This window comes from Pyrus communis, chromosome 15 (genome assembly GCF_041283825.1).
Source record: "Pyrus communis isolate YQ-2024b chromosome 15, ASM4128382v1, whole genome shotgun sequence".
NCBI lineage: Eukaryota > Viridiplantae > Streptophyta > Magnoliopsida > Rosales > Rosaceae > Pyrus > Pyrus communis.
Window position 1 is genome coordinate 2,991,407 of NC_142579.1, and position 27,572 is coordinate 3,018,978.

General features: G+C 36.5%; 3 protein-coding genes and 1 long non-coding RNA gene across 5 annotated transcripts; 2 read left to right on the plus strand and 2 right to left on the minus strand.

Annotated features, from left to right (window-relative positions):
• Positions 1–3,637: 3,637 nt before the first annotated feature.
• LOC148690368 (uncharacterized) lies at positions 3,638–6,004 on the minus strand. Its single transcript, XR_015956813.1, has 2 exons — positions 5,510–6,004; positions 3,638–3,986 (listed from the first exon to the last, which is right to left on the minus strand). It is a non-coding gene; the product is annotated as an uncharacterized LOC148690368 (long non-coding RNA).
• Positions 6,005–7,749: 1,745 nt separating this feature from the next.
• On the plus strand, positions 7,750–9,544 carry LOC137710066 (endo-1,3;1,4-beta-D-glucanase). 2 transcript variants are annotated; one of them, XM_068449032.2, is made up of 7 exons: positions 7,750–8,079; positions 8,192–8,213; positions 8,451–8,574; positions 8,662–8,752; positions 8,880–8,969; positions 9,114–9,214; positions 9,311–9,544. In XM_068449032.2, the coding sequence occupies exons 1-7, from the start codon at positions 7,926–7,928 to the stop codon at positions 9,449–9,451; spliced, it is 723 nt and encodes a 240-aa protein (XP_068305133.2). In that variant the 5' UTR covers positions 7,750–7,925; the 3' UTR covers positions 9,452–9,544. The 2 variants fall into 2 exon arrangements, with proteins under 2 accessions (XP_068305133.2, XP_068305126.2); XM_068449025.2 differs by having other exon boundaries at positions 7,784–8,079; positions 8,662–8,815.
• Positions 9,499–13,473, minus strand: LOC137710059 (elongation factor 1-gamma). Its single transcript, XM_068449017.2, has 7 exons — positions 13,183–13,473; positions 12,602–12,751; positions 12,447–12,507; positions 12,280–12,332; positions 11,872–11,973; positions 11,246–11,759; positions 9,499–10,074 (listed from the first exon to the last, which is right to left on the minus strand). The coding sequence occupies exons 1-7, from the start codon at positions 13,189–13,191 to the stop codon at positions 9,695–9,697; spliced, it is 1,269 nt and encodes a 422-aa protein (XP_068305118.2). The 5' UTR covers positions 13,192–13,473; the 3' UTR covers positions 9,499–9,694.
• Positions 13,474–15,456: 1,983 nt separating this feature from the next.
• On the plus strand, positions 15,457–18,938 carry LOC137747226 (putative 12-oxophytodienoate reductase 11). The gene is made up of 5 exons (XM_068487298.2): positions 15,457–15,832; positions 17,144–17,284; positions 17,383–17,513; positions 17,672–17,848; positions 18,051–18,938. The coding sequence occupies exons 1-5, from the start codon at positions 15,744–15,746 to the stop codon at positions 18,641–18,643; spliced, it is 1,131 nt and encodes a 376-aa protein (XP_068343399.2). The 5' UTR covers positions 15,457–15,743; the 3' UTR covers positions 18,644–18,938.
• The last annotated feature ends 8,634 nt before the right edge of the window (positions 18,939–27,572 follow it).

Sequence of the window (27,572 nt, forward strand, 5' to 3'; positions counted from 1 at the left end):
CAACACTCATCCATCCATGACATCCTGACCTAGACTTGCTCATGTTTTTGTATAATCAAAAGAGAGCATCCTCAAATGTTCCAACCATTGATGGTCGTACGTACTCATGCAACACTCGAAACGTTTTTATATCCTTTGTTCATATATCTTCTATCTAATATAGGAATAAACGTTCTGAATTCTTCTTCACAAATGCAGGTTGACAGAAAAAATAAAAATCACATTGCTCTAAAATTGTCAGTAGTACTCATCATGTTCAACTAATTAACCTAGCAAAGTTAAATCATAGTACCATCACCACATCTATCTGTAAATCAAAAGTTTTAGAGTAAAAAATACAAGTTAAACGGTGTTGAACACATCAAGATCACTAGATATTCGACGTTCGACCAATTAAAGCTGCAATTCACAAGATAAAACCAGATCTGAGACTAGCCATTGTATTTGTGTGGTATTATCTTCCTTTCCATACATTAGTAAATAGAAAAAGGGCATCAAAAGAAGATTACAGAAGAAAAATATGGATTAATTTCCCAATAAACACGATAAAGGCTGCTACCTACAACACACAATGATATCATGATCTTGTAAAATGTACAAACCAACCAACCTGGAGGGTGGATGGATCCATTCTGCCATATATTTACAACAAGATCTAATCAAAGAACTTTCTGTTGTATGGTATTAGCTCATCATAACACAAAGTTAAAAACAAATATCAATTTCGTACCAGCATATGTCAATGAATAATCTTGTCGAAGAGACATGGAAGATGATCCAAGAAAGTTGTTAAAACATGTCAGATGTGTCCTTATACTATGAAATCATCATGTTTAGAATTTATGTCAGCTTTGCATTTTGGTTAAAGTGGAAATATTATAGTTACCCCATTATGTTGATCATTAGAGGATCACTTAATACAATAATTTAATAATTTTTTTTTTCAGTTGTAATTAAAACAATTTAAATTCAATTCTTGTTGAAACCGAATTTCAACTAAATATTGTGGTTGGACATTCATTAGAAAATGCAACGTAGCTTCTGAAATGGTTATCGTGGTCTTTACGTCAAATCTAGTATGATCTGATTGCAGTATAAAATTCAATATATTTTGGCCATTTTAGTTTGATATATGTTAGTACCATTTTTGGCTGCAACCTTCCAGTAACTGGGGTCTGCCTATATATCGTTTACGATGTAGGAATTCATCGGTGATAGGAGATCAGAGGCCTATATATGTATAACAAAATTGACTAGTTATTATTAGCTAGCTAGCTGATATATGCTCATTGGTATAAGATCCCTATCCCCTCCTTAAATGGTGATCCATAATACATGATTGGCTTACTGGTCTTGATATGCTTACTTCATACCTTCTAATTTTTGATATATTATTACACACACACACACACACATACATACATACATACAGGACTAAAAAAAAAAAACTAATTCTGTCCATAAAAAAAAAAATTATAATTTAGGCCAAATTATTTTTGTGGTCCAGGTGATGAGGTTCATATTTTAAGTTGACCCATGTGGACGGAGTTTTGATAGAAATTTGGAATTGGGCTATGATTACTGAAAATCTTGATCACGGAGTTATGATCAACAACGTTTATACTACAATGACCAACTTAAGCTATGAGTCAACCACAGAAACTCATAATGTATTTAAAAACTCAAAACTCAGAGGCTCGTAATTACCTCCTTCACCTTGTCTCTCAAGTATAAAGACTAATTGACTTAATGAGAAGGATAACAGTTCATAAAGGAACCAATGACAACACACGACATAGACCTCTCTCTATAAGTTATTCATCATGCTCATCTCTACTGCTATAAAAATAGATAGCCTTTCACTAATGGAACGTAACCATTCATCCACCAAGAAACACTATTCACCATCTAAGTTTAATTTAGACGTCGAAAAATCATTGACTAACACCTTATTTGTGTATCACCGATGTGACAAGTTCTTACTTACCATTTTTCTTGATTGCAAAGATGCAACAAACACTTTGCTGCTTATTTTGAATTTATCCCCCATTTTACAATAATTTAATAGATATAAAATATGAACTACGACACTTACATATAATATGAAGCAAAATACTTTATTATTAGTGACCAGTAAAGGCAGGAGAGCAAACAATAGCCTAACCTGTTATGGAAGGAAGTTCTATTTGGGCCACGTGAAAATCTATACGCTTTAGGAAACCTACGGCATCTGAATGCATAGAGCTTTCACGACCTGCATTTGCTTGCTAGGGCATCGTTTTTTGTGCCTCCTCTTTCTTCTCTCTTGCCACTTATGATGAAAACGACGTGCACTCGTTTGAGATCTAATGTGCTTCGGAGTAGTCTGACAATTTTTCACACGACTCATTAATTTGTCACGAAATAACACTAAAATAATAGATTTCAGGTCAACTTGTTAACGAGTTGGATTGTTATTGGATCACTTGTTAAGAACACATTAACGAGTTGGGTCATTATCGGGTCATCCGTTAGAACCCGATAAAATATCATTTGCCAAATTTAGGCATAACAATTTCTTGCAGACTTGTTAATCTAACACAAGATGACAAGACCCATATCGAACCGGATTGTTATTGAGTCACATATTAAGAACTCATTAAGATAATGAATTTGACAGGACAATGACACAAATACGACAAACACGACTTGTTTGCTAGGCTGGCTTTGAGTATCAGATACTTTGAACTTTTTAATCGTGAAATTTTTTGTTAAAATCACAAAAATCAAAATCTAACAATTATAAAATCCTAAATATCTTAGAAGAGTTTTTAACTAACTGAGCTACAAGTATTTTGCAAAAATAACGAAGTTACAATTCTGGTACAAAATTTTTATCCTTAATTCAACTTTGGTTGTGCATTTTTCTTCTACTTTGTTTTTCTTTTCAAGTATTCTAATTTTGAATAGAGAAGTAATTGTCAAGCCTAGTTGTGTGGGCTAGTAATTAAATGTCTAGCACCAGTAGCCGAAAGGTAGCATATTCATCATGTAGTCTTTTTTCCCTTCTATTGATTTTGACTTGACGTTGACTTTGTCATATATCTATGGGAAGCCTTCAAGAGAAGTGATTTTTTTTTTTTAATGAAGATTAGTTGTGGGTCCACATCATATCGAATTTTAACGATCTAAACCGTCTATTTTTTAAATTACACCTCATAGATCATCTTTGCAAAATATTAGTCAAATTGAAAATATTTAAGACATCGAATTAGGTTAAAAGAATCGAATATTTTGTTATATAAGAAACAATGAAATTTAATCTTGATAATTAAATAGACAAATGATTTCGGATTGAATTAAAATTTTGAAAGGATGATCTATGAATCGAGACTTATAAAATAGATGGTTCCGATCGTTAAAGTTCGATGGGAAATGGACCCCACACTTCCCATTTTTTGAAAAAAAAAATGAGAATCCCTTTGCATAAAAGGCCTGTATCTTAGTAGACAGTTACTAAACCGGACTGTCGGTTTCTTTGCTGGCCGGTTCGGTCTGTCCGGTTTGGTATGATGGTTTCGGGCTTAAGATCACAAAACCGAACATCCATTAGTTTGAAATGTTTTAAGGTACCGAGGCTAGCAATTAGCATCCAAAGTAAATGGAATTGCATCCACATTAGAAACTTGTCAATGAATCATACTATTAAGTAGCTCGCTAGGCTGCGTAATACGGCGCACGATCTAATGAGGCGACCGGAAATCTGCGATGAAGCATCGGGATTTTGCAAGGAGTCCCAAAATGCATCCACAACTTACGCAGTTTGGTACACACAATTATCCTAAATCCGAATACACCGGAGGTTGAATTGAAAGCTAACTATCCTCATCCCTACCCAAACCCCACGAACAAGAGCAGCAACATAATTCTTCGAATACGAATGATTTGAACCTGGCTCCGAGTTTCCGCTATCAATTACGTATTCTTCTTCTCTGGAATCATCAACACTGATAACCAACATAAAATATTTACTGTTATCTAGCACCGAAAATAGACAACAGAAGAAAGACGATAGCCTAACAAGAAAACTAATAGGTAGTTGTCAAGATGGTGCTTAATAAAACAGAGAATTTCATGAAATCAATCTGAAAATTAATCACTATTAAGATGGTTGCACTTCATAAGAAATTTCTATCGCGTGTAAAGCTCACAAAAAAGGGGTATTACATCAAATCAATCTGCTTTATTCTTCACTGCTTTTCTTCTGTTTTTCTTTGCACCCCCTAATTGTCAACAAAACTCACCGTCACATGCTTTATGCTTATCAACAGCCATATTGTAGACCAGTTCAATGGAAAAGACATTTCAAAAGAACATCAGCGTGCAACATGCCAAAAGCAAACCACTCTATTACGGCATTACCTACTTTAAAAGATATAAATCTAGAAGCATCTTCTCATACCTCTCAAAATTCCATCCCAATGAAGCTCTCTAACCAAATCGTTTAACACACACAATTGTATAATAACTTCAGTTGAAACATTAAAACATTAGGGAAAAAAACGAAAGGGTTTAGATAGAGACCATCAACAGCTCCGGAAATCCCAGAGTGCAAAAGCATACCAATAACTTTAGCATCACATACGACACAATTGACAAGAATATTCCATTGCATGATATTTCATAATGCCAAACATCACCGGTAGCTATCACCAGAAACTTTTTCTTTAACTAGATTACAATGATCCATGAGGTTATCGCGTTCAGCCCCAATTGACATTGTTATTACGTACTGCGATTTTAGTAAAAAAGCACACAACAGAATCAATTCAGACTGTTCCGTGCAAGCTTATTTTCAATTATGCTACCTCTAGATTTGACAAATCACCTTGATTCTGTATTCGAAGATTCACAATCTACGACACTCATCCATCATGACATCCTGATCTAGACTTGATCATGTTTTTGTATAATCAAAAGATCATCCTCAAATGTTCCAACTATTGATGGTCGTACTCATGCAACACTCAAAACGTTTTTATATCCTATGTTCATATATCTTCTATCTAATATAGGATAAACTTTCTGAATTCTTCTTCACTAATGCAGGTTGACAGAAAAAATAAAAATCACATTCACGCTCTAAAATTATCAGTAGTACTCATCATGTTCAACTAATTAACCTAGCAAAGTGAAATCCATAGTACAATCGCCACATCTATCTATAAATTATCAAAACTTTAAGAGTAAAAAATACAAGTTAAATGGTGTTGAACACATCAAGATCACATAGTTATTCGATGTTCAACCAATTAACGCTGAAATTCACAAGATAAAACCAGATCTGAGACTAGCCATTGTATTTGTGGGGTATTATCTTCCTTTCCATACATCAGTAAATAAAAAAAAGGGCATCAAAAGAAGATTACGGAAGAAAAATATGGATTAATTTCCCAATAAACACGATCAAGGCTGCTACCTACAACACACAATGATATTATGATCTTGTAAAATGTACAAACCAACCAACCTGGAGGGTGGGGGATAGAGTTTATTGAGATTAATCATCAATCTCTAATGCCAAGCTCAACCTCGAGTTCATCGTCGTCTTCAAAGAGCTTGAGAAGACGGGCGTGTTGCTCTTCTCTCTTCTTCTTCTGCCATATCCTGAACAAGAAGACGCAGAAGCCGACGACAGCCGCCACCCCCAGCAGCACAATCACTGCCTTGAGTGCCACCGACCCACTTGAAGCTTTGTCTCCGTTTTTGGGAGTGGGAGTTGAGGGGTCGTCTGCCAAAACTGAACCGAAGAGGAGGCTAATGGACAAGATGAGGAGAAGAGGGATTTGCAGTTGCAGACAGCCTTGGCAATGGCGGCTCCGAAATCCATTCATGTCGTCTGTCGTGTTTCTCGGGGAACCTAATAAACCAACGATGATGATGTCGTACAAGTACAAATGACAAATTGTCAAATACAATGTTTGAATTTTCAATTGCAATTTGCAAGTGGATGGGGGGAATGCTATCCTCCGTTGTTGTTGTTGGTTTTTTTTTTTTTTTAACAAATGTTTTTTTTTTTAACTAAGCCTTATGTTAGTCATGATACTGTAGTTTAAATTTGTTTTTGACAATAATTAAATTTAAAACCTCTCATTTAGAAGTGAAAAGAAATATCATTAGACCGTAGTACTAAGTGATCGTTGTTTCCTTTTCACTACTTACAAAACTCCAACACGCTCCAAACTATTGAATGTTACCCAGCCTTTTACAATTCGGATGTCTAAAATGTAGAAGATGTTGTACGCCCATTTAACTGAAGAATTATAGATAGTGCTTGCTCCAAACTAACGAATGCTACCTTGCCTTTTACAATTCGGAGATCTAAAATGTAGAAGATGTTGTACGCCTATTTAACTCAAGAATTATAGATAGTGGAAGAGGGACGACAAGCAGAGAGAAAATAGAGAATTAAATGAATTTTGTGGTGTCATTTCTCACCTTATTTATAGTAGTAAGCAACGGAGAATGATACATTACAATCCAAAAGATAATATAGAATCCTATAATTAAGGATCTATAAGGATTTTTAAAATTACATTCCTAAATTGGGATTGCAACAGAAGAGAAATATTGAAATGAATTAGTTGGTAAAAACTAAAAAAGAAGGAAAAAAAATTGCATCGCATGGAGTCTAAGGATGTATCCCCCATGGGATCATGGGGGGACTTACTTGTCCCTCCACTTACGATTAATTAATCTTCATTGTTCGAATATCATAGCTGAAATTGTTCAATCTCTTTATCATAATCTAATGATCATATATGCAAAAAATTAATCAATTTGGATTCTGTAGGGCAGACGCGTTTTATTGATAGTTCCGCCCAAAAAAAGGCCTAGGCTAGTCTCAAAACTAGTTTTTTAAAACATTGGTGTTTTACAAGTAGATCGTTGTCTTCTTGCTTCACCAACCAGAGAATTCATTCATGTGAATACTAGTAGATAGCTAACACTTGGAAGCCGCAACAATATCAAATTCGCCCACATATGAAATCCAAAGGTTAAAATTCTAAACTTAATATAAGTTTATGCATGTGTTCTTAATGTTATTAGATATGAACACAAGCACATCGATAAACCATGATCACATAGATTAATTTAATATGATTAACAGAATCCGACATTCCACTGACCATGCATATTAATTGGATTACTTAGCTTACGTCACTTGCCACGCTTCCGCACACGTGTATTGAAGTAGTCCACAACCCAACAATGTTATCACATAAGTCGTAGTTAGAACACCAACCATGGATGAAAGTTTGCTAGTACTTCGAATATAACATTACGAGGAAATATTTGTTGGGACCAAATATGTGCACCATCGTGAACGATAGTAACTCGCATGAGAACAAGAACAAAGATCATTAAAAACCTTGACACCGATGTGGTACCGGCCACAAACTCTCCAACGATCAAAGTCAATACAGAATTTTAGAACTCAAGCGGTAGGTTAGGGAATAGATTGTTTTATACCTTCTACAGTCACCCTAAATGAGGCCCATATAAATGCATCATACCATATTTTGCATTGTTCATTTATCACTTGAATAGTATTGTACTCTTTCGTGTTCGTGGAGTTTGAAATGTCGACTCTGAAATTATACAAAATTAATAAATAAATAAAGAGATGGGTCAAACCAACTAGTCCACCAAGTAAACAGAAATGTGGACTACAAGAAGTAAAACATTTAACCTTTAACGTCTGAAGATACGTTTCTCTTTTTCTTTTCATTTTTACCTTTGTTAATGTGATTATCTTCAACTGTGCCAACCTTGAATTGTTCAAATTAATAAAAATTAGGACATATTATAGGGTAATTGCAAGTGAGAAGATATTGCAGAACAATTAACAGCAGCTAGCTAGCAAATCGACGACGACGACTACTATGTCCGGCCCTCAGTGCTGCTCAAATCCACCAATTCTCAAACCGGAAAGCTACGGAGTAGACAACAGTGATGAAAAACTTGGAGGCCTTAACGTCTACGTTGCGGGCTCCCCTAACTCCAAGCTTGCCATCCTTCTTGTCTCTAATGTCTTTGGTACTTGTAAATTTCTCTAATTGGTTCTAAATCTAATGTTTTGTACCGAGTTTTCATTTCATCGTTGCTAGCTTTCGTTTGCTTAATGTTAGATGTTCGACATGTCCTGCAGGATATAGAGTTCCAAACTTGAGGTATGGCTGATTCGAACTTTACTTTCTAGTTTCTATCCTTGATCAACGCATTTTCTGTTTTCCTCGCTCTTTAGAACGCGTTGAAGTTATTCGAGACTAATGATGTTTATGTGAATTTCGCTCATTTATGCCGCGTTTGAACTTCAGCTTCCTGAGAGTTTTCTACTATGTATGTGTTTTTAAGCCGATACACTTGCGGAAAGTTCAATGTAATAATCTGGTTTATCCTTTGATTAGGAAGCTTGCCGAAAACATTGCAGCTGCAGGATTCTTTGTGCTAGTTCCGGACTTCTTCTATGGCGATCCATTTGTATATGACAATAACAGGCCTCTAGCAGTCTGGTTACAAGATCATGGAACGGTTAATCACTCGCTCTAGCCTCTGTTATATGCTTTAACTGATGGCCCTAGCTACCACTGCCTGAAACTTTGCTAATTGTTTTACTAGGATAAGGGATTTGAGGATGCAAAATCAATAACTAATGCTCTTAAAGGTAAAGGAGTGTCTGCAATTGGAGCCGCCGGCTTCTGTTGGGGTGGTGAGTGGTTACTTTCACATACAACATTTTCTACTGGATGCTTAATTAGTTCCATTGCCCAAGGTAAACTTGTACACAGACAGCTGACTAACACAGAAGAAATTAACTTGATCGATATTGTTCTCAGCCAAAGTCGTGACTGAACTTGCCAAGTCCGACTTCATCCAAGCGGCTGTGCTGTTACATCCTTCATTTGTTGCTTTGGATGATATTCAGGGTATGAATTTCCACTGCTTTAAATGCCAACTTTTTAAGTCGAAAAGAGAGAGAGCTATCTTCGTTGAAAAACATTTTGGTGAATCAATCGGTTGCTAATTTCATCGTCATACTTAAAACGTTCTGTGCTTAAACTTGTTGACAGAGGTTAAAGTTCCCATTGCGATTCAAGGAGCTGAGATTGACGACTATTCTCCACCAGAACTCGTGAAACAGTTCGAGCAGATATTAGCTGCAAAACCTGAGGTGCAGAGATTCAATCTGCAGATGATCAAGCCATTTTCCACAAGTTTTAATTTCGTACGTTTAGTTTAAAAACTAAACGAGCTTCTTTCGTTGTAGGTTGATAGCTTTGTGAAGATATTTCCGAAAGCTGAACACGGTTGGACCATGAGTTACAATGCTGAAGATGAAGAAGCTGTAAAGCGTGCAGAGGAGGCTCATAGAAACACACTGGCGTGGCTCGTTAAGCATGTCAGGTGATTACTTTATTCTCATTCGAGATAAGAACAATATCGTATGCTTCCTGCTGTCTGTAATTTGAGAAGTACCATTGCAAAAATAACTTTTCGCGCACATTTCGGTTTAATAATTCTGATACAACGGACAACGTTACATGAAAATAAAATACATGAACCTCTAACAATGTTCAATAAAAGGACTACGATCAGAAGACATTGTTATAGCCCTAACACAGTACATCTACTTCTCTTGACAACTCTCTATTCACTTGAAACATTTGGCATCCAATAAATCCTCCCCTTCGAAAGGCTCATGATCTTCAATCATTTGATTGACACGCTCTTTTTGATCCTCATCAGTGATATCAACCTTACGCCACTCGTACAGATCCATGTCATAACACTCGTCGATTATGAATTTCGGGATTTCTTGTCCCCGGAAGAGCCACAAGCCTTTAACCTTGAAGGGAGGGGCCGAGCCAATCACCAACATCTTTCCAAACGCGTACTTACGAGCCAAATCCATCCGCTGCAAGAAACCACCCACCTTGTTCAAAGTCACAAAGGAAACAGTGTTTTCATCATTGTACTTGTAATTGCAGAACCAAAGAGAGAAACCCTCAGGATCGTACATGTCCCAGAATCCTGCAGAAAGAAGTGAAATGTCATAAAGCGGTATTTAAGAAAAATAGGTACACATATTCACAGTTTCTACAACCTTTACTGAACAAAATCCTTGCCCTTAACAAGAATAGTAATCGTGAATGTCCTAAAAATGGATATCTGAAGGTAGTTAAATAGCAAGATGCCATGTGATTCTTCATCCACAACAAGCACACCTAACAGTTATCTGCCACTCCTATCTTAAAAGGTGTCAAGGTGCTTTGCACCTGACCTTCATTAATAGATACAAGCAATGCATGGCTTGCCTAGTAACTAATCAGATAGAGAAGAGTGGCGATGTTTAAGCGAAACAGTGGCAAAATGACTTAGAGAAGGTAGAGATGTCACAGAGTCAACAGAAAATGGGAGATGGTACGGAATCAACACTGATGGCTACATTATACTTCTCTACTCCATAGATTAGACTAGTTCCACATTGATACGACAGTTCCTTTTTTCTTTTTTTTTATAATTTTATTCTCAATTGCAAGAATCATGAATTTAGTCGAAGGATATTCCACATTTTGGTCACAAAAAACATAATAAGTCCGAATCTGCTCACCAACCCAACTAGGTGGTGAGCGTTGCCACCCCTTTCAGAACAAAATTCTGAACAAGGTACTTGATAATTAAATAATAATTCTTTCCTAATTGGTTCCCTCAAAATCTTGAGATTATTTTCTGTTATCAATTGAATTACTTTCCATCATAATTGATTTGTTTTGACGTTAAAAATTAAAAACAGATAAACAAAAAAGAACTAAAAAAATAAGATAAGACGCGTTTGTTTATTTTAGTTGAAAGAGCAACAGCACAAACCAAAGATTTGGAAAAAAAAAAAAAAAAAAAAAGTGGATTCGGTAATTTGAAGAAGTAATTCATATTGTTCTGTGTGAAAGAGCAATAAAAATGTCTTTTTCAAGCTAAATATTAAATGTTTCCAAGATTGTAAAAAAAATATTGAGGAGTATAAACCATATTGCAAAGTTTTCAATGATCTGCTTGTACCAGCCTGCTAACAGGTCATAGACAAAAGTATCAGATAACTATATACTGAATGGAAATGCATTACCACATGCAACCTATGAAGACATGGAAAATTAAAAACAAGAAATGGGTGAAGCCATGTGTATAGTATGTGATAAAGAATCACCTTTAACAGCAACCTCACGGAAGTTGGTCTTTGTGTTTGAGTAAAGTCTTTTCCAGTCATCCAGAATCATCTTGCTAGGCGGCAAAAGATCAAGAGGATTCTTTGCCTTGGGCTTGGGTGCCTCTTCTTCCGCAGCCTCTTCTAATTTAGGCTTTGCTGATTCTTTCTTGTCCTCTTTCTTTGGCTCATCCTTGGCCTTAGGTTTTGCAGGTTCCTTCGCCTGTGACGGCTTCTTTACTGATTGAATAGATGGAACGGATTCTGCTTGTTTAACTTCACCCAATATCTTGCGGAAATTTGGTTGGTTAACTAAGGTCCAAAAGTATCTCTCAACATGAGGAAATTCAGAGGTAAAACTTTTTGTGAATAACCTGCTAAATCCCAAAGTCAAATTACATGTCAGAATGATATCAGCCAAAGTGACAGAATGCCCAACCAGGTACGTGTTGGAAGAAAGATGAGTGTTCAAAGCAGTTAGCGCTCTCTTCAATGCAGAAACCGCAGCTTCCTCAACCTTTGCGCCAAAGAAAACAAATGGTGTAAGTTGTTTTGATATACCCACTTAGATACATAAAATGACAACAATGTATAACAGATCTGAATAACTAAATGCAGTAATGGCTAACCGGAGGAAGGTAAACAGAAAAACCAATACGTGGTATTAACCATCGCAAAATATTGGCGTCAATCTCCAGTGTGGCAAAATCAATCCATTGCTCCACACGAGCCTGCCAAAATCAACAATGTGTCAGTAAAAATTACAACTCTACAGAATATGATTTGCAAATCAAATCTGTATTCTAATGAAGATCTCTGTCAGCAAAGACTCTAATGTACGTTATGAAGCTTCTTGATTCATATTGATTCATACAATCATAATATGTGACCCAATTATAAATCAAAGTTGCCTTACTTTGTGTGCCAGTAATTTTGTAACATCTCGTTAACCCAAACAACATGTTCCTCGTATCATTAAGGCATGCATAATTAAATGGGATTTTATAAAAGTGCAAGACAGCCCTCATATCACTCACATATTCAATTAAGGAAGAACCATAAAGAGGATTATCTGCCTTCAACCGAGTAACTGCAACAAATTATGTCATACGATTAGATTTAAAACTGCAACAAATTAAATCATACAATTAGATTTAAAACAACAACATTTCTAGATATAAAGGAACTTAAAATCTAGCCTCACCGTAGCGTGCAATGGCATTGCTCTCAAAAACAGGGCCATCAGGTGTTTCTAATACAGGAACCTACACAACCAAAAACCAATTCAGGAAAACAAAACCCAGTAAACACACTTCAATAAACATATATAAACTACGCCCAAAAAGAAATAAAGTCCACCTTCCCAATGGGGTTCATTTCGAGAAACTTTGGACTTTTGTTGGACACACCCATCTCGAAATTCTTGACCAGTTCAACCTTGGCACCACTAAACTCAGCAGCAATAAGTGCCTTGAAACCATTTTTGTTGGTGCTTCCGGCGTGCAGCACCTAAAAGAAGAAGATCAAGCACACATAAACATTCCGTTCAGCCGATAAAATTACCCACATCACCTAACCAGTCTTGTGTCCATTTTGCTGTTTTTCCCGGCACCAATGAGCGGTTTTGAGTAAAAGCAACAATCAAAAACAGAGAAAAAGGAAGATCTAAATCGAAAACGAAGTACATTTAGTGCAGTGATCTTGTTACTGTATGTGTTGGAATCATTTACCATGGAACAAGGGGATCACCGAGTTCAAAAAGTGTAGGTAAAAATCAATGGTAAAACGTAAGAGAGCACCTCATCAACTCAAGTTCATGCGAAAATTAATCAGTGGTAAAAAGTTTTAACAATGTGATTAAAGCAAGAAGAGAGTTCATCCTCAATCTTTCACAACCAGATTAAATAAATAAAATAAAATGGAGGAGGGAAGATACTTACTAAAGCCATTGGGTCAACGATGACTGTCCAATCCTTGAAAGCTAACCGTTGCAGAGTTGCACTTGCAGAGAGACAGTGAGAGAGAGAGTTACGGTGGAGTGGAATGTAGAGGACGGATGGGTTTAGGGTTTGTGGAGGGAAATATATGTGCGGTGGTGATCGATTGATTAGGGTTTACAGATTTTTACAAAATAAAATTAAAGATAAAGAAAAAGGTGAAAAAGGTGCTTGCCGAATATGCTCGTGCTTATGCGCGGAATTTTTTTTTTATTTTTTTTTTACAAAGAAACTAATGAAAATAATTTGAATGTTTTGAGTTTTAATGATAAGGATAAAATAAAAGATAAAGTAAATAATACTAGATTGATTTTTTAATGTAAAAATATGATTTTTCATTAAATTGAACAGTACCATAGCCTTTTCGTTAAAATTCTTTTTTTTTTAATGTTTTTTTTTAACTTTGTTACTTGCTTTTGGGAAAATGAGCTCCTTTGCAAATAATGTATTTGATCGTACAAAGTATATAATCGAAATTGTTTAATTTATTAAATTTTATTTGAATATCATCTTTTAAAAAATTATTTAAAGGGGAAATTTATTTAAATTCATCTAATATCTTTCTACACCCAACTTAAATTTTAAATGTTAATTGTTTATCCTATTGCATAATTACTATTCAGTACAAGATGGAATTAATAATAAAAATCAAATTTATCAATAGATCCACATACTATAATTAAACTTTATCATCACCATTTGTTTATCCTACGTTCATTTCGACTAAAACCCTTACATCTGATAGAGAAAAACAAGTTTTTTTTTTATTGATGGAAGGTGATTTTGAATTTTGTATGAATATATTGTCTAAAAAATTATTATGTTTTTAAATAAGAAGGACCTTCTAATTAAATTCTGGCCTCGAAAATGTGCTTTGAGAATAACGGCACGTGCACAAACATACCGAGTCCGTACTATTTCCCAAGGGACATGGGTGGGGGAAAGGATACTGGAGTAAGGAATGCTTATGATACGTCACACGTTCATGCCAGTGCTTACTAAACAAGACATTCGTACTCCTCATCAGTGCCGTATAAAGCTAAGATTTTCTTTTGGATGGGACTTGCTATAAGAGCTAAAACATTCTTTCTTTTAAAGGATGTTAATTACAGTACAGAGATTCAGAAAATTGCAGGTTTTCGATTTCTTTGTGTCCACATCAGGCTAGATTAACACGTGGTGCCTATCTATTGTTCATATAAGCGTCATGTAATGGGTTAAAAGATATTTTAACGAAAAATTTAACGGATGTACAAAGATGTTTCATAATTCTCACTTTAAGTATGACACTTGGATAAAAAAACTTACTGTTTGAAACTTTAAAAACTACGATACTTTAGGGTACTAAATGAGAATTTTCTAAAATTTATTAGATCCAAATTAAATACTTCTGCTTTAGCAGATGAAATGAATACGAAAGCTATGGTTTATTGGTAGAGAAACATTAGCCTCTTCATGGTCGATGACCATGCCCTTGTACAGTGGTAAGTTTGAACTTGAAGGTAATTTATTAGACCACGCGTGGCGTCTTATTATTGGCTTGTTTGAGACCTGTTATCCAGCCCATAAAGTCATTAACTGTTTGACTTTGGAAGATGTGACAAAGGGTGCCGATTAAGTGTCCCGTTTAAAGAGATGCTTAACCACATGATAACATGATATATCGTAACTTATGTCTGACCGCGATTGTAAGGATTGTTATCCCATTTGCTGATATTGCGATATTCCTTATCCAACCTCACTAAGAACATTTTACATGAAAATGCTCTTAAAAAAATAATTTATGCCACCATGATTGTCGCTAACACTATCATCAAAACCACCAACGCACCACCATTGTTGCCACCAATTACTCCATCCTCCACCCCCACGAAATCAAGTATTCTAGCAAAAATGACGCTTGCCCTTGGTAATAAATGGGGATCCCATTGTGCATGATGAATCAAATTAAAGGATGAGACAAAAAACAAGGAAAATAATTGAACTAAAACGCATGGATGTAATCATTCGGATAAAAGTAAAATTTAATAAAAGAATGTCCAAATTATAGGCAAATGGTCGTTGGTGGTATCCGCATTGGCAGCCATCACTTCTATACCAGATGTAAAAAGACGTTATTGTCTCATGTCATAACGAAGCAGTACGAAGAAAAAACGAGTTTGTCATCCATGTATAATAAGATACGATATCTCTTGCATTAGAAAAGAAAAAAAAAACAAGATTAGGTAATTGCAAACGTCATCGAACGTATCAATAAAAAATTAGAAAAAATGATTGAAAAGTAGCCGCCCGGCCAAGCACTGCCTCTGCCACTTGTGCTAGTGCTAATGTACCCGGTTGGAGTCAGTCACTCAGTCATCGGACTGTGCTAGTGCTAGAGCTAGTGTTGTCAACCATCCGCCTCTGCCTCCTCTCCCCAAACGCATAAATAGCCAGTGTGGGAGCAGACCAAATCGAATAAAAAACCAAACACAAAAATCAGGATCAAGCTCTGAACCCAGTTGATGGCTACCACTGATGAAACTCAAGTAGGTGGTTCCACGAGCCCTCTCCTTTCTCCTTACAAACTTGGAAACTTCAATCTTTCTCATAGGTAACTTAACTCACTCACTCACTCACTCACTCACTAGCTCAACTTTTTCTACAATATTATATTCTTCTACATTCTGCATTGATTTTGTAGTCTGCTGGAGTAGTTGAGGTTTAGGCGTTGGGTTTTGTTCGTTTGGAAACAAGGTTGCAGAAACTCCCAGTTTTCTAACAAGAAAAATGAAATTACTGGTTATAGGAGGAGCCATGGAGAGACCATGATGGTCCAGGCCCATCTTGATATTTTATTTTTTCACGCAGAAAAGTTTAGTGTTATGCTTATGATTCTCATGGTTTTTAGGTAGGCTCAAGGCCCCAGTTCAACGTTTTTAGTTTAATTTCTTTCATGAGGTTTGATTTGAGGTTGGTGACTTCAATGGAGTTCAAGTAATTCGTTGCTTGTGAGCTTTGGAGGAGGGAGCGAGGAAGAAAGTCTGACAGGCTTGGGGTTTAGATTTAAGGAAGAGGATGATGAGGACGATATCATAGCATATACCTAAACGACGATGCTCGGTTGCTCACCACATGTCAGAGTAATATTTACAAGATTAGGAGAGCATTTCAGATTGAGACTTTTGGGCCCCTTTTAGGCCAAAATCATGTCTCCGTCACAAATTCATTGGATGGTTTGTTACTTTGTTATGTAACATTTGCATGATCAAATTACTTGTAGAATTGTAAAGCAAGGAATTGGTTTAGTTTGATTGGTTGGATAACTCGGGTTTCGTTTGCGAGTTTGAGTTATGACAGATAATGTGCTGCAACTTTTGAGTCAGTTTGTATTGATGTCTACCGCCATGAACTACTTGCTTTGTGTTCAAGATTGTCTGATTATCAAATTCCTAGACGCGCTCGTGAAGAATACACCGACTGTATCTTTGAAGTTGTAACTATATCATAGAAACTAAAGTAGTCAATTCTTAAAGAAAATAAACTAGGACAGGTGTTACTGAAATTCACTGTAAGCCCCTGATCTTGGAACCAAATATATGCATAGTTGATGCCTAGAACCGGCTGACATACAGTTTGACATTGTTTCCCAAGATATAAATGGTGCATCATGGGGTGTGACTGTGTGAACTCTGAAGCACTCACCACACCTGAGTTAGTACTTGACCTTGACCTGAAATTATTTAATTCATCTTTGATATTAGATGCACTTGGCTAGGAAAAGTAAATCTCCTTTCTCGCTTTTTGGTCGTATTACTTAAATCGTATTCTGTTTAGCAAGATCGGATAATGCTTCCTATCAAACTTGTCATAGGCTATCTAGTAGGTGTATTCTGATAATATACTTCTCCCTTGCCTTCTGCAGAGTTGTCTTAGCACCATTGACTAGACAAAGATCTTACGGAGGTGTTCCTCAGCCGCATGCGGTCTTATATTACTCTCAGAGAACATCTAACGGGGGTCTTCTCATAGCTGAAGCCACTGGAATTTCTGACACTGCTCAAGGGTAACTTCACAAAGATTAGCTTTTCTCAAGTTTCTTTATGTTAAATTTTATCTTAATTTCAAAGTTTGATAACATTTTTGTTTCTTTAATATGCGAAGGTACCCAGATACTCCCGGTATATGGACAAAGGAGCAAATTGAATCATGGAAACCCATTGTTGATGCTGTTCATGCTAAAGGTGGCATCTTCTTCTGTCAGATTTGGCATGGTGGGAGGATTTCAAATACCGGTGCGTTTCTAAGATACAATTTTGTGACTTCACTTTATGTCATTGAAAGCGTTCGAATCATAAGTGAAAAGTTAGCCCATTGAAGCATCAGAAAGCTGCCTTGATATTCCTGCAACAGAAATCTTTCAGATTGTGAGTCTATCTATATTTTCTTACAGGATTTCAGCCAAATGGGCAAGCTCCAATCTCTTCTACTGACAAGGTACTAGCCCCCCAAATACGAACTAATGGCATTGATGTTGCTGTATTTTCTCCTCCAAGGCGATTAAGGACAGATGAAGTCCCACAAATAGTCAATGATTTCAGACTTGCTGCAAGGAATGCTATGGAAGCTGGTATTTTTGTCTTCACTTAAGTATGAAATAAAATTTGCAAGAACTCAAAATTGCTATCAAAATAAGCAAACGAACCATCTTTAACTTACAAATGTAGTTAAAGGCATAGATTTAATTTGCAGTTTGACTAGATGCGTGACAATAGTTCATGCTAGATTACAAATTATATTCGGTGCACTGAAATTGTTTGTCTGGTATACAGGCTTTGATGGAGTGGAAATTCATGGGGCCCATGGATACCTTATTGAACAGTTTCTGAAAGATCAAGTGAATGACCGAACAGACCAATATGGCGGATCTATGGAGAATCGTTGTCGATTTGCTCTGGAAGTCGTTGAAGCTGTTGCTAACGAGATAGGAGCGGATAAAGTTGGAATTAGGTTATCTCCATTTGCTAACTATAATGGATCAGTGGATTCAGATCCCGAAGCGTTGGGCCTTTATCTGGCCAATGCGTTGAACAAATATGGGATCCTGTACTGCCATATGGTTGAGCCGAGGATGAAGACAGTTGGAGAAAAAAGTGATTGCCCCCAGAGTCTTGTACCCATGAGAAAGGCTTTTAATGGTACATTCATTGCTGCTGGTGGTTATGAGGAGGTGGATGGGAGCAATGCTGTGGCTGAGGGCCATGCAGATCTTATCGCTTATGGTCGTTGGTTCTTGGCTAACCCAGACTTGCCGAAGAGGTTCGAGCTTAATGCTCCTCTGAACAAATACAACAGAAGCACATTCTACGTGTCTGAACCGGTTATTGGCTACACTGATTATCCGTTCCTTGACACCACTGCATAGGATTCGTGCAGCATATGGAAGCTTGTACACTCTTATGTTTCTGAAATCTGCGCATTAGTCTGCGTACGTGTTTTCGTGTTGCTTTTCTTGCACGGTTTGGATAACTAGAGAAAATAACGAATCGAGGGGCAGAAGTTGGCTGACAAGATTGTAAAATTCTCATTTGTATAGTAAGTTTCTGCATTGTTCGATCTGTATCAAGTGTTGTATTGTAGCTTGTGTGGTTAACTGATGAATATGCTAACTGATTGCATGCCAAGCCAATGAGTTTAATAAAGATAGTTTGTGATGATCATCTTATTATGATTAGTGGAATTTAACGGATACCTAAGAAATAACAGTATAATTAACCTCTAAACTTTTGACTGTATCTTTGTTTAACTGGCTTTTGGATGTATCTTTGATTCGCCTTCAATTTGGAATCAACAATACCATTTAATTTCTTAATCATCATTTGAAGATCACTCCTATGGAAAATCATTCGATTTAATCATCCAAATGTATTAAATAAATGAACAATTCATCAAGAATATGATACTTGGTACCTACACCTTTGATTTATTCTATACATTTGAATGACTAAATGTTGTCCGATTCAAATGAGTTTTTGTAGGGGTGATGTTCAAATGAGAATTAAGAAATTGAACGGTTCAAATTATGAAATGTGTACAGTAATATATATATATATATATATATATATATATTTGCATGTGGGAATGAGCTCATCCCTTAAGGGGGGATGCAAGTATTATCCATATAATAAAAGTGGTAAATTATGATAATTCAACGTTTTGGATTTGAGGGTGATATGAATCTCTATCTCTAACCATCTCTCGTTAATGCTACGAATCCTTCTTAGATAATGTTACATTGGGCTCCAAACTAACCCTTTGTAAAGGATGTCATCATACCAGTTGTAGCTTCTAAGGTTGCCTAGTTCCTATGATTCGATTTGTAATGTGATTGAGCATTCTAACGATCTTGATATCTTGTGGTACAAGAAGTTGTAGCTTCATTGAAGGGGTTTTGTCGTTTCGAACAAAGGTTGGATAGACATGTTGAGAACTCTATTGAGAGGGTATTTGCTAGCCTAAATGTAGGTTCCAATTATCCTAAATCTAGTGGATTTTCTGACAGTCAAAAGACGGAAAAACTAGAAGAAGGAGGAAAAGAAATAGGATAATAAGCCCAACTTTGCTCCCAAACAGGTTGCCACTTAGGATTCAAACAACAGTACTTGTAAACATTTTGACAAATTGCATTATGGGAAGTGTTGGTTTGAAGGAAAACCCAAAAGCACCATGTCAAAATGTTTGTGGTCAAATTGCCCATGGAATAGGTGCACAAAAATATTTGTGGTCAAATGCAGGAAACAAGTGCTTTTTGTTGTTCACAGACGACCGCACAAGAATGACTTGAGTCTATTTCTTGAGGCACAAGTCAGGTGCATTTGAACATTTCAAAAAGTTTAAAGCAATGACTGAGTTGCAGTGTGGATACAAGGTGAAGTGTCTTAGAAGTAACAGAGGGGGAGAATTCATGTCCACTACGTTTATTGAGTTTTGCTTACCACTTCGATTCAAAGGCAGGTAACCATGGCTTACACACCTTAGCAAAGAGGTGTTGTTGAGAGAAAGAACATGACTGTTGTTGAAATGGTGAAGGTAATGTTGCATGGAAAAGGCATGCTATATCAATTTTGGGCAGAAGTTTTGCATATAGCAGTGTATTGACTCAACATATGGCCTACTAGAGCCTTGAATAAAATGATACCTTTTGAAGCTTATAGTGGTAGAAAACCAGGGATTGCTCATCTCAAGAATTTTGGTTCTTTGTGCTATGCGCTTGTTCCTTTAAATTTGAGACACAAGATTGAAGGTAATAGCTAAAAATGCATTCATGTAGGCTATGGTACAAGTGAAAAAGGGAACAGGCTGTCCAATCCTAGTACAAAGAAGGTTATCTTGTTTGGAGATGTGTTGATGAAAATGGCAGATGGGATTGGAGAACAAACACTTAAGAGTATGTTAGTGTGTCAATTGCAGTTGATAATGAAGGCAGTGGAGTGATAGAACCTGAAATGGAACAAGGAATGACAAGATCTCTTGTCACATCCCCTCTCATCTCACATGATGAATCAACTCAAATTGTTGATGATCCTAACTCTCAAGGGGAAAGTGAACTGTCTCCGAGTTATGATTTCACATCATAGAAATGCTTCAATGATGTGTTAGCTCAATGTAGCGTATGTATTATGGAGCCTGATAACTATGAAAAAATAGCTCAGGATGACTTATGGAAAAAAGAAATGCAAGCTGAGATTGATATGATTGAGAAGAATCACACTTGGAAATTGGTAAAAAAAAAACCATCCAACAAACCTGTCATTGGTGTAAAGTTGGTTTACAAGACAAAACTGAACTTGAATGACACATTACAGAAGAATAAAGCCAAATTGGTAGCAAAAGGCTATTCCTAAAACGCTGGAGTATACTTCAATGAAATATTTGCTCCAGTTGCAAGGCTTGACATAATAAGAAGTAAGAACCTTACTAACCTTGGTAGCTCAAAAGGGGTAGAAGTTGTATCCACTAGATATAAAGTCTGTATTTCTTAATGGAGTACTTAAGCAAGAAGTTTATGTTGATCAGCCTCTGGTTTTTATAGTCCAAAATGAAGAAGATAAAGTATACAAGTTCAACAAGGCTCTCTATGGTCTAAAACAAGCTCCTAGATCTTGGTATGATGAGATAAACTCTTATTGCTCCAAAGGTGGATTGCAGAAAAGTCTAAGTGAAGCTACTCTCTACACCGAAGCCAATGGAAACTTAGGTATAATCATTGTATCTCTCTATGTGAATGACATTATTTATACCCGAAGTTGTCCATCAATACTTGAAGAATTCAAGAGTGACATGATGAAGCATTATGAAATGACTTATTTGGGGCCTTACATTATTTTCTTGGTATAAAAATTGTCCAAACTGATAAAAAAAAAAAAAAATCATTTTCATTCACCAAAAGAAATATGCTATGAAATTGCTTGAGAAATTTGGATTGAATGATTGCAAATGAGTTAGGACTGCACTTGCTGTGAATGATAGATTGTGCAAAGTTGATGGTAGTAAGGCTGCAAATGAAGCTGGGTATAGGAAGATAGTGAGGAGATTGCTCTACTTAACTGTTACAAGGCCATATTTCATGTTTGCTACCAGCCTTCTCTCAAGAGTCATGCGTAGTCTGACTAAGAAACACATGGAAACTGCTAAAAGGGTTCTGAGATATGTTCAGGGCAAATTGGATTATGGCCTTTAATACATCAAAGGAAAAATTGCACTTCTTATATGCTACTGTAATAATGACTGGGATGAAAGTGAAGATGACATGAGAAGTACTTCTGGATATGCATTCAATCTTGAATCTGGTGTGTTTTATTGACCTTCAATCAAGCAAAACACAGCTGCACTCTCTACTGCAAAGTCTATGTTGGATAGTGGCCAAATTAGTTCCTTGTTTTGTGGCTTTTTCAAAGCCATGTTTTGTGGTTTTTTCAAAGCCATGTTTTGTGGCTTTCGGGTGGGAGAGGGCTTGGATTAAGAAAAGCATAAAAAGAGAGCATTTGGCAAAACAAGGATACGGATGAGAGATAGAGAGCATCCAAGGGGGAGAGCATTCGGCTCTCCCATGGAAAAGGTTGAACATGGGTTGAGAGAAAATCAAGAGAGCTAGAGTGAAAAGTATTCTAGTGAAAGAACTCTTGGGGTAGAGTGAGGCTCTTGGGAAAATTCTGTGAGTGGGTGTACAAGGGATATGGGATTGGGTTATGTCGATTTAACTCATGTATACTTGTACTGTTATTCTCATAGTGAAGAGCAATATCTCTCCGGGGACGTAGGCAGTTTTTTGCCGAACCTCGTAAATTTCTCTGTGTCTTTATTTCTTGTATTTTATTTTGTTCAACTGTGTGTGATTTTGGTGAGGTTGTAATCTGAATCTCGGTTCCGCACTAACGAACGGGCCAAGGCACAACAATTGGTATCAGAGCATCGTTGGGGGCTTTGGTTCGTTGGAGGTCCAGATTTGTTGTTCACCATGGAATTTTCAGTTGAGCAGTTTAAAGGGAGAGGCGGTTTTGCTCTTGGTAAAGGAGAGTAATGGAAGCCTGAAGAAATGGAAGCCGTGTTTAGGGATGTTTGGATCAACTGCGAAAGTTGATGTTGAGAAAGAAGACAAAGGCCTCTTTCTTCTTACCTCACTTTCAGATTTGTACGAGAAGCTTGTGAAACTTTACTGCAAGGAAAGAAACAGTAAGTTTGGAACAGGTGCAAGCTTCTTTGGTGTGGAATGATACACACAAGAGACCATGGATGATGGTGGGCACAAGACTGCTTAAGCTATTCAAGGTTGAAATCGTGGAAGAAAATTGGAAAGAGGATCTGAGAGAGACAGCAGGTTCGGATCCGGTTCCGGAGGCAAGGGTCCACAGTGCTACGGGTGCAAGGCCGGGTTAGCAAGTTTGTGGTGGAAGACTTTGAGTATGCCCTCTAGGTACTCGAATCAACACTTCTCCTGGTGATGTTTAGTCTCAAGTGTTGCAGGGGTTTTGCAGCAGGTGGAGCTATGGGATTCACAGGTGATGAGAAGGTCCTGAGGTAGGAGGAAGTGTGGGAATTTTGTCTGGCTTGATGGGTTGTTGCTGGAAATAGGCGCGCTGACGAGTTTCCAGGTTGCAGACAATGAAGAGGAGGAAAACCTGCTGGAGGAGACGAGGATGTGTTGAGATCCTGTCTGAAGCTAAATGGTGATTTTTAGCTTGCAGCAGCTGCACATGCATTGGCAGTAACTGAATCAGAACAGGACCAACGAGGTGGATTCAGAGTGTGCATGCTGGTACGTAAGGCCAATGGACTTTGGTATAATTTGGCCAAGGTGGAGATTGTTGGATAGTGGCCAAATTAGTTCCTTGTTTTGTGGCTTTTTCAAAGCCATGTTTTGTGGTTTTTCCAAAGCCATGTTTTGTGGCTTTCGGGTGGGAGAGGGCTTGGATTAAGAAAAGCATAAAAAGAGAGCATTTGGCAAAACAAGGATACGGATGAGAGATAGAGAGCATCCAAGGGGGAGAGCATTCGGCTCTCTCATGGAAAAGGTTGAACATGGGTTGAGAGAAAATCAAGAGAGCTAGAGTGAAAAGTATTCTAGTGAAAGAACTCTTGGGGTAGAGTGAGGCTCTTGGGAAAATTCTGTGAGTGGGTGTACAAGGGATATGGGATTGAGTTATGTCGATTTAACTCATGTATACTTGTACTGTTATTCTCATAGTGAAGAGCAATATCTCTCCGGGGACGTAGGCAGTTTTTTGCCGAACCTCGTAAATTTCTCTGTGTCTTTATTTCTTGTATTTTATTTTGTTCAACTGTGTGTGATTTTGGTGAGGTTGTAATCTGAATCTCGGTTCCGCACTAACGAACGGGCCAAGGCACAACAGTCTAAGTATGTCAGTGCAGCAGAGGCAACTTCTCAAGCCAAATGGTTGAGATTTTGGTGAAGAACAAATTGAAACATACTTAGTTGTTTTGTCACAATACCTCAACTATAGCTATGACAAACAATCTTGTCTTCCATCAGAAGACAAGGAACATCAATAGAAAATTACGTTTCATTCGAGAAGCAATCCAAAAGAATAAAATTGAAATTGGTTTTTGCAAAACAGAAGAACAAATGGGAGACATCTTGACCAAGGCACTTCCAAAGGACAAGCTTACATACTTTAGAGGAATGCTCCGAGTAAAATCAGTTACAAGCTTAGAAGGGAGTGTTGGAATGTAAGCTTTGAAGCTGATACTTTGAATGAATCATTTGAATTTTTGAAAATTTTAAAGTTGTTCTTAGTTTGCAAATAAAGGGCTGAAATTAGAACCAGCTCATATGCTAGATTGCATAACAAATAAGTATTTAAGTTAGTCATGTGCACTGTACATAGGTCATGCTTGTTGTGTGAGTGGGAGTGCAACGGCTACTTAGCTTGCATCCACATCACTCTTGTGATGTAATCCAAATCTATCAATACAGAACCAACGACTTCATTCCTTCTGCCTCTCATTGCTCTCTGCAATTATATGTTCTTCAATCACTCATTGATACATACTTTGTAGTACAAAAACCATAAACGAAATCTATAAACTAAGACCACCTGTTCATTGTTGAGAATGAATCTCATATTGATGGGAGGAGGGATTTTGCATTGGCTTATAAGAGGTTGGGCTACTTCCCATATTGCTAATTGGTTTTATATATGGTGGAACCTTAACTTTCTTTATGGTATTAGAGCAGGTATTTCCACGTGTGAAGCCAAACGGCCACACGAGCTCCACGTCACCCAGTTGTGTTGTCCATGCGTTAGGCTTGAATATTCGTCACACGTGAGGGGACGTGTTGAGAATGAATCCCACATTGATGAGAGGAGGGACCTTGTATGAACTTATAAGTAAATTGAGCTACTTCCCATATTGCCAATTAAATCTACACCCTCATTGTTAGATGGAATGAATACAAAAACTCTGGTTTCTTGGTAGAGAAACATTTGCCTCATCATGATCGATGACTATGTCCTTATATAGTGGTAAGTCTCAGTTTGAAGGTGATTGTCATGAGCACCACCGCTGCACCACCATTGTTGCCATCATTTACTCCACCATCCAACCTAGGGATGGGCAAAATACCTGCAATTTATGGGTAACCACGGTTCATGGCTTGTTTAAAATTTACGGTTACGGTTATGGGTAACCGTTTATATAAATAAACGGTTATAGATATAACCGTTTACCCGTAAAATTTAAATAGGTGGTTATAAATGGGTACCCATTTAACCGTTTATTTTAATACATATAAAATAAAAATAAAAACTAAAAACCCTAAAGTTGTTCGATCTCTCTACCACGACCCAGACTCTCGTGTCCACCGCTCGTCTCTCTCTCCTCGCTGACCTCTCTCACATCTCCGCCGCTCATCTCTCTCTCCTCGCTGCTCATCTCTATGCCCATTTCGATCTCTCCCCACCCACTCCTCACCTTTTGTTGTTTTGAAAGGTGCAGACAAGGCTACCAATTACGCAATCTTTCATAATGAAAAATAGTATTGTCCTGTTTTTTACATGTTTTATATGTACTTATGTAGTCAAGTTCGAGTTTTTTTGGTTGAGTTTACATCTTTTGTAATGACTTTCAGGTTGAATACTTTGCTTTTTTGTGTCTGAACTGGAAATGCATGTTCCTGTGATGCAGATTGTTATAGAAGTATATTTTAGCCAGAAGTTGGTGCATATATCATTATTTGTTCAGAAATTGGTGCTGAAGGAGAAAACGAAAAAAGGTCAGGCAAGCAATTGATTGTAACCTATTATTTTATCTTCATTGATAACAGTTAAAAATATCGTTCATAAACTATTATTTCAATTATTAGAATGGTATAAGGATTTAAAAGATTAAAATACATAAATGAATGCTAAACACACCTATAACGGTAGATAATTATCAGAAAAAGAAAATTATGACAATTTTTTTTTTTTTTAAATTTTCAAGTTGTTAAAAGAACATGTAAAAAAAGATAAATGGGTAACAAAAAATTGGTAAATGGGTAAGCAGGTAAACATGTACATAGTTACGGTCAAATGAGTATGCAGTTATGAGTATAGTTAACCGTTTATAAACGATTATGAGTTTGAGTATGAGTATAACTGTTTAGCCAATTATCTACCAGGTAAACGGTCACACAAGTAAAAACATAAACGACTATAAGTAAATAAGTGCGTTACCCATCTGCCATAACCATTGCTCATCCCTAATCCAACCCCTCGAAATCATTTACTCTAGCAAAAGTGAAGCTGGCCCTTGGTAATAAGTGACGAATGATGATCCCATTGCACATGAAGAGTAAAATGAAAGGTTTTGAGACAAAAAATAAAAAATTGAACTAAAAAGCAGGATGCAATTATTTGTTCAAAAGTAAAATACTAATAAAAGAAAGTCCATATTTATTATAATAAAAGAAATAACAATTGAAACAAAAATATTTATTATAATTAATTTACCATAAAAATATTTAATAAATATAAACATAAAAGTATATATTTATGTTACAGCAAAGCCCAAATGTTTTCTTGGCTCTTTGAAACAAAAATATTTATTATAATTAATTTACCCAAATAGATAAATGCATAGGCAGAGAAAGAACAGAAAATTGTCTTCGAGATGAGGGCTGAATTGCTGTACTGCCTTTATTGCATGCTACGTTCACGGTTGTGGGTTTGCTTTTTCAAGGATATACACCCAGCAAAGCCCAAATGTTTGAATTATGCATCTTTCTTTATTTTATTTTATTTTATTTTACTTTATTTAATCAAATATTTATTTATGTTTCAATTGTGATATGTGACGAACAAAACCAGGTTCTTGTGGTGTGCCAGCTTGACTGGCACAAGACTTTGGTGTAAATAAAATACAATTTGGCCATGTGCTGATAGCTCACACAAGGTAAGGTGTGACATCAGGTTGTTGCGTTACATCTACCAAATTATATATTTGCTTTTGTAATAAATGATTGAAAAAGTAAGAGGATGTATACAAAGAGAAGCTGTCTTATTTTGTATACATAAAAAATCTTAGTGAAAACATCGTCAATAGAACTTTTGAAGGTAATATATCAAGCTAAAGTTCTAATACCATTTTCCTTGATCATTAATGAAAATTGAAGGGTTTTATTGTAAAAAAACGTGCAATGTTCCTCAACCTTGAAAGGCAACTCTCTTCATTTTGCATATCTTTGAACATTTGTATTTTGTAGTATGCACTAATGGTTTTTCATTAGACTCTTATTCTGGGGTATGTAAACTTGAAAGACAAATGTTTTTTTATTTTTATATTTTTATACATAT